We start from the raw sequence: 8,251 nt of genomic DNA on the forward strand, positions 1-8,251 counted from the left end.
TTTAGCGTCCATCAATGTCCAGGAGACGATGTGGACCAGAAGAGGACGTCAGAACAGGTCTGTCTGTCTGAACGTTACTATAAAACATAAACAAATGTGTTCATTTCAAACCCAAGTGTCGTAATCCAAACTACCCGAGGACTTAGTGGATCATATGGATCTTTGTCAGGTTCATGTTTTCTGTTACTTTTGTCCATTTAGTGCAAGTATGAGGACATGTTGAATTCAGGTGTTTTCTAATGGGTCTGGGAAACAAAACAAAAATGACAAATGTCAGAATATAGTTTTATATTGGGATAATTATCATTGCTTTGGTTTAAATTGTTATCTTTGTTTCTAAAATGCCTCAAGAGATGGTTTTGACTACATGTATATCAACATTGATTTAGGTTTTTTTCAATCAGTGACTATGATGTTTAATGTTTTACCTCTAAATTTCTAAAATATTTTTCATGCTCTGGCTGTAAATAATTTTCTGTCACAACTAACCATCTACTTTCTTCACATCTTACTGAGGAAGAAAAATCACATTAAACTATAAGGAAATATTGATGTTTATAAACTATATGGACAAAAGTATTGGGACAGATCATATCTACAGCTGTGAGATGTCCTGTTCATGATGATTGGAGATATAAACAATATTTCCTTCAAGTTTAATGGAGAAAAAAAGTTTAAACCAAACTAACTAATGCAATGATATTTATCCCAATATAAAATTATGTTAGAACATTTGTCATTATTGCTTCCTATATTTCATTTGTCTTCTTTTGGCTGGACCAGAGGAACATGGTGTGAGGCTCTGAATCTGGTTTGAATCCAACTGGAAAGACCAAAACTGGACCAAAATAAGGTAGATATAACTTTAACTTAAAGCCTTTTACATGCACCTTTCCCTTTGACCTGAATGTATAATTTCTCAGTTTGCTCTCTCTGATGTGATGCAGACTGGACTTATTTGTTGTTGATTTTTTTTCTTCCAGATTCCCTGAGAACAGCTGATGAATCCATGCTGTCACTGACTTCCTGTCTTACCTCAGAGTTAAAGGTTAGCTGGTCATTTAGTTGTTTCCTCTGTCTACTTGATTAATCCAGCCATATCAGCTGATAATGTGCTGTCAATAGCATAAAAAGAAGCACATACACAACTGTCAACATCGAACTGAAACATACTCATCCTATTTACAATCTGTTAAGATTTTGATCTGTGTTGTAAGTGGAAACTAAAGACACACAATACAGACTAATATGATCTAAAGTGGATCAGACCAGTAAAATACTTTCATAATAACCAATAAATGATGACATCTCAAACATTTTCTCTTTGTATAGTATAAAAATGTAAAATTACATGAAAACATTTACATTTACAAACTATCTTTTCACAAAAAATGTGAACATGAACAAATATGAACAACATGAAATGTCTTGAGAGACATAGGGTAATTGTACCAATATTCCGCCAGTTACTAAATGTTTTTTGTATTTGTAGATCCACTGTGATCTGTAACTTATAATGTACATGTGTAAAAGATAAACTGAGGCAGAATAGAGTTAAAATCTCAGGTTGTACATGATTGTTCATGTTATTCACATTTTCATAATGTAATTGTATTTTTTTTACACTGAAACAAAGAGAGAAGTTTTGAGTAGTCATTATTTATAAGTTATTCCATTATTATTTTTGTGGTTCGATCCACTTGAGATCAACTTGGTCTGAATATGGAACCTGAACTAAAATGAGTTTGACAGCTCTGGTCTAGAAAAAAGTAAAATTACATGAAAATGTTTACATTTACAACCTATGTACAACCTAAACCTATATCTTACCTATATCTTATGAACAGTACTTTGCATTGTTGTAAATGTGATATATAAATAAACTTGACCTTGAGCTTGAAATTTCTCCAGAAAAATTAGTGAGATTTTACCAATATTCTGCCTATTGTGTATTTGTAGATCCACTGTGATCTGTGAGTTATAATCTACATGTGTTAATGATAAACTGAGGCAGAATATTGGTAAAATTGCACTTATATTTCTTGAGAAATTTCAGGACATTCATGATTATTCATGTTAGAAAAAAAAAGTGTTTCTAAAGCTGTGGCTGCATCAGACAGACACAAACAAATGTAAATGATTTCATTCTTTTATTAACAAGAAAAAATAACCCAACTAAATAATTGTCAGTTTCATCATATCATGTCCTGGATGTGTTTCATTATTTGCTGAAACATCCAGTTTTGACCTGGATGGAATTGAGCATGTGCAGAAGGATCATGTGAGTTTAATAGAACAATACTGGACACACTTTAGTGACTTAACAGTGAATAATTAATGGAATAAATCACAAATGCATGGGGTGAACTAAAGCGCCTGCAATTATTTACAGACAGACACACTGGCGTGTACATGGCATTGACCTGAAGTTAAGAAGACTATTTTTGACTCATGCTTTGTCTCAGGTTGATGAGGATAGAAAAAAAATCAGTAACAGTCACATCTATAAATGTATTAGTCACTCATTAAAAGCCACAATAAACCACAGGGTGTGAATCATGGAGCTCCGCCTGCAGATATCCAGGTGTTACCACGGTAACGTGTGTCCGCGGTAGTCCTTGAATCCTCCGTTGTCGTCCTCTGACAGAGTGGACAGGACAGACAACATCCCAGAGACGCTCTCCTCCACTGTCAGTTCAGCCTGAAACACACCATTACCAACACTTCAACAAGTGAACACGGTCTGAACATGTGACGGATCTAAGAGGGAACCGCTGAGTACGTACTAGGGGACCTCCCATGTCAGTCTTGACCCACCCCGGGTGCAGAGACATGCAGACGATGCCCTTTGGCCCCAGATCAACAGCCAGACATCGGGTCAACATGTTCAGCGCCGCCTGTGCATGTGAGAAACACCAGGTAGAATTCACCCTTTCATGCTTGAATTATGAGAACTTTAGTCAAGATTTGATTCCTCTTTAGGCCTGAAAAAAAAAAAAAACTATGCAATTGAATTTTTTATGAACCTATTTTTCATGGAGTTCCATAAATGTCCACTCAAAAATATGCATTTAACAAACTATCAGAAAATGATAAATTGTGTGAAAACTATGTGATGTTTTCTCATATTTTCTCATATTCTAATACTAGTTGTTACTCATTTTATGGAGATACTATGAAAAAAAACATAATTTTTAATAACACAACAATATGTTTTTACACTTATTTATGCATAGTTCTTTAATTATCATATTGATAATATATTGTCTAATACATATTGTACAAATTGCTGTTCTAAGTGTGTCTTAATAGTGTTTTAATATGTGTATTTGGTATATACATTCAGATTCATTCATTCATTATTAATTCACAGATAAATGACACAGCAGACCTTGGAGGTGCGATAGGCGTAGGCCTTAAACGCAGCGGTTTCGCCCCAGTTGGCCTGGATGGAACCGAGGATGGAGGAGATGTTGATGACGGCTGCTCTGTGGAGTCCCATCCCTGTGGACTGAGACGCAGAAGTCTGCAGCAGAGGCAGGAAGGCCTGGAAAGAACAGAATAAAATACAGTACAACAGAAAAACATATTTATTGTCACAGGAACAATGAAAATCTGTTAACAAAAAAGACTGTATAAAAATATCACACAAATACTGAAAAATGTAGGCAACGTGCTAAAAGCTACTGATTCATACAGCTGGAATTAGCCAAGATTACAATTTAATTAGAATTTAATTATTTACGTAAGATTATTTTTTAAATAATTTACATTAATTAGTTAGGTTGATTAGATTCACCTTCACCTGAATCGTTGTTGGGATAATCTCAAATGGATCAGACCAGTAAAATAATAACAGAATAACCTATAAATAATGAAAAAATTAAAAAATTGATTAACATGAACAATAAAAAATTTCGTAAGAAAATTAAGTGTACTTTCACCAATATTCTGCCTCAGTTTATTATTTACACATGTGCATTATAACTTACAGATCACAGTGGATCTACAAATGCACAAAACATTTAATCACAGACAGACTATTGGTCAAATGACACTTATTGTTCTTAAGACATTTGCAGTTGTTCAGGTTATTTACATGTTTTAAGGGAGAGTTTGTAGGTGTAAACATTTTCATTCTGTAATTGCGTTTCATTCTAAAACACACAAAACTTTGGAGTTAACATTATTTCTAAGTTATTATGTTATTATTTTACTGAGATCATATTGGTTTAGTGAGATTTAGTTAGTCATGTGCACATGAGGTCGTACCTTCGTGACAAACAGCGGTGAAACGCTGTTGACCTGAAACGTCGTCATCATGGCGTCTGGGGTGACGGTGTTTAGATCAGTAGAGATGTTGATGGCGGCGTTGTTGATCAGACAGCTGAGGCCTTCACTCCCTACGATGGACTGGACTTCCTGTACGGCTGAGCTGATGCTCTCCTGACTGTTCACATCTGGAAAAAAAGACTCATTCAGCCTTTTATGGACAGTTTATACGAGAATCAAGAGCTTGAATAACACACCCATAGTAACACACTTCTGTTGTTATTGTTGTGTTTTCTATCATTTTAAAATAAAGTTGGATAAGATAAGATAATATAAGGTAAGGTTTTATTCATTCCATCCTGACGAAATTTGACAGTTGACAGGAGCAAATACAAAAAATAAAGTGCAGGGAAAACAGAAAATATACAGCGTGAAACATGAAATATAAAGAGAAAAAAAGAAATCTGCTACTTATACCTGTATTTATATAAATTTAGACTTAAATAATATATACATATTTATAAGAAAGATGCAATATTGTATAACACTGTATTGATAAATTTTCCAAAAATAACAATGAAAATGTTACCATGACAATATCTCCTGATCATAAACATCAGAATGATCTTTATTATATAAGTATGTGAAATGCATACAAGGAATTCTTTACTGACAGATGTTGTCTCTTGTAAATTACAAAATTTAATTAAAAAAATAATAATAAAAGAAGAATAAGGGGGGAAAGAAACTATACACATCAGAAGACACTATCAACTTCTGTACAGTGATTTAATCTGTTACGATTAAAATATATTGTAGGTCTTATCTAGTTTTCATTCAGCTTTAACACTCCTCAAATTCATCTCAAAACACAGATATGTGATTTATTTTAAATGTGTAGAAACATTTGAATGTGTCTAAATATGATGAGACACAACTGAGCTGTTTGAGCTGAAAAAGTAACTTATTCTTCTGTGTTTTTGGGGGTTTTTTTCATTGAATTTACTCTGAGCTTTTATGAACATCTACATGATCAGTGAATTAAACGTAGGGAAATGATTTACACTGAAACATGCAAAATACAGAGGACATTATAATAACTACTGATAAATTGTTTGGAAAATAGTTAAACTTCCTCAATGACATGGACTAGACAGTGATTCACTGATTTGGTTAGAATTTAATGAAACTGACTGAACTTTGAACATCAGCTCCGTTCAGTTGACACAGACGAAAAGAACAGTGTAATCTGAAGGAAAATCAATGATCATTAATTAGATTAAATTAAGTAAAGGACTAAAAAGAGCCAGAACTCACCTAGTGTGACCATGTGAACACCTTGATAGGCCTTGGAGATCTCCTGAAGAGCCTACATCAAAAAGAAAGAAGGAAGAAATGAGTAGGAATGACACCTACATGATATCAAAAGGCAGAGTGAGGTTTTTTTTATATATATTTAAAGATGCAAACCAAAATGAAAAAGTGAGCAAATAAACATAAAATCAGAAGGTACAGGTGTGTTTGTCTTATACATTATTTGTATCACGTCATTTTCTTTTAATGTAATTTTTTCGTGTGTTTTATGTCTGTTTTCATCTAGCTTTGTCTTGTTACACCTTCTAACACCATTATCACATTTTGGTTTTTTTTGTTTTGTTTTTTTTTTTTTTTTGCATCTTTTACATCCTATTCATCCTGTTGTAGCTTTTATGTCCTTTTTGTCTTGTTACATGTTGTTTTATGTCCATTATGGCATTTTTTTTTTTTTTTTTAACTCATTTCTCTTGTTACACCTTGTTGGTTGTTTTGCATCAGTTTTGTCTTGTTACATCTTTATAACCTGTAAGAAGTAGTAGTAATAATAATAATAATAATAATAATAATAATAATAATAATAATAATAATAATAATGGTGATAATTAGCGAAAAAAAATAAAATAAAATCAGCCACAATAAACAACTATGGCACACTGGAATAAACAATAAACAACACTACACAACTTGACAACTTCCCAGTAACGTTAAAGTTATGTTATTAGTCCTGATCATCTCTTCTTTTCATGTTATTTGACTGTTTCACGCATTAGTTTCGGGTTTGTTGTGTTTACTACCGTGGAGCTCGCGGGGTCGCGCGCCGTCGCTATGATCCTCGCGGGTCTGTCGCTCCTTTCCGCCAGTTCCTTCACCAGTTGCAGACCTATTCCTCTGCTTGAACCCGTTACCAGCACGGATTTACACTTAGTCCATGCTCCGGTCATCTTCAGGCCAGTATTAAAACTTGCACGGGTTCGCACGGAATGGAATTTAACAGGCCGACGTGCACGTGACTGACGAGCTACGTAACAGACTGGGAGTTGTGTTCACGGTTATGCGTAAATGTAAAAGTTTCTCCCGACTTCGCAATAAATAGTAGCATAATAAACGTTTTACAAAATGTTTGTCCGCTGTTTTTGGCTGTAGTATCAAATTTAAATATGAAAGAGTACACGCTGCCGAAAAATGAAATAAGACCCAAACTGGTGCAATCCTGGCTCTAAGTTTATTGAAAACCCATGGTCGCAGGGCTTGTCAGACCTGTTCAACACTAAAGTATGCACTGTCTTTATGGTCATAATTTAGATAAAATTTTACATCTTTTTCCACTTACGGAGCATAGAAATTGATTGTTATGCTTGTTTGACCGACCCCAGATCTAGGTCCCTGAAGTGTACTCAACGGTCCCGGAGGCACCAAAAAATTTAGACAAATTTTCAATTCGGAACAAAAATTATCCCAACCGGTAATGTAGCCACTACACGTAGGGCCTTTGAATTTTGTTACTTATGTCTTTTACTCATTTATGGTTTTATATGGATAAATAGACTTAAATATATATTTTTAAAACTTGTTCTCAACTTGTGTTAAATCAAGCTAATTAGCATAAAGTTCACACAGGGTCAAAGTAACGGTAGCTTAGCCAGCTAAAGCTAATGTTAGCTACTGTTGCTAAAAATAATAATAATAATAATAAAAACACATTAGACAAATAACACAGTGGCTGCAAGTTTGACAAATACATGTAAAGTTACAAGAATTACGGAAGTACAGTTATAAACAATAAAAAACTAGACTAACTAGAAAAAACTATTCCTTTTGAGTGTTACTTTTTCTGGTCACTGATTCACAAATGCACCGTGTTTATCTAAGGTAACTATTTGTGTTGCATTAACTACATACAGTGATCAGCCATAACCTTAGGACACGGACAGGAAAAGTGATTTTACTGTTGATTATCTCATTCCAATGGGACCTGTCAGTGGGATGTATTAGACACCAAGTAAACATGCAGACCTTGAAGTTGATGTCTTACAAATAGCAAAAATGGGCAAAAGTATGGATCTGAGATATCCAAAGGTACCAAAATGTCAGATTATCTTCAGATCTTGTTCATTCCCAATGGGTAAGTGGTTATTAACTACTGAAAGTATCTAAAGAACAACTGGACCTCAACCAGTCGATTTTTGTGATTTTTACCTCCGCCAAGGAGGTTATGTTTTTGCCAGGGTTTGTTTGTTCGTCTGTCCGTTAGTGTGCAACATAACTCAAAAAGTTATGGACAGATTTGGATGAAATTTTCAGGGTTTGTTGGAAATGGGATAAGGAAGAAATGATTAAATTTTGGTGGTGATCGGGGGGGGGGGGGGGGGGGGGGGGGGGCACTGATCAGCCTTGGCGGAGGTCTGCGCTCTCCGAGTGCTTCTAGTTTTTTTTTTTTTTTTTTTTTTTTGTGCCACCTTTTCTGTATCAGTTTAAGGTGGAAATGTCTAAAATGTCATATTGATTAAACAGACTTATTTTAATCACTTTTTAGACCCCTGACTGAAATGCATACTAGCAACTCGTGTGTCTCAGCAAGACATCTGCTCATGCTCATTTTAAACATCATAGATGTATTGGGATTTTTGTACAGTCCATGTTAAAGATTGCAATTTTTTTGGGT

The 8,251-nt window shown here is 34.4% G+C and overlaps 1 protein-coding gene across 1 annotated transcript; it reads right to left on the bottom strand.

The window, feature by feature from the left end:
* Positions 1 to 2,137: 2,137 nt before the first annotated feature.
* On the bottom strand, positions 2,138 to 6,973 carry LOC115416666 (C-factor-like). Its single transcript, XM_030130513.1, has 6 exons — positions 6,384 to 6,973; positions 5,590 to 5,641; positions 4,273 to 4,460; positions 3,392 to 3,547; positions 2,787 to 2,897; positions 2,138 to 2,701 (listed from the first exon to the last, which is right to left on the bottom strand). Exons 1-6 carry the CDS (start codon positions 6,528 to 6,530, stop codon positions 2,588 to 2,590), a joined length of 768 nt encoding a protein of 255 aa, XP_029986373.1. The 5' UTR covers positions 6,531 to 6,973; the 3' UTR covers positions 2,138 to 2,587.
* Between the last annotated feature and the right edge of the window lie 1,278 nt (positions 6,974 to 8,251).

The sequence above is a fragment of the Sphaeramia orbicularis genome, unplaced genomic scaffold (genome assembly GCF_902148855.1).
Source record: "Sphaeramia orbicularis unplaced genomic scaffold, fSphaOr1.1, whole genome shotgun sequence".
NCBI lineage: Eukaryota > Metazoa > Chordata > Actinopteri > Kurtiformes > Apogonidae > Sphaeramia > Sphaeramia orbicularis.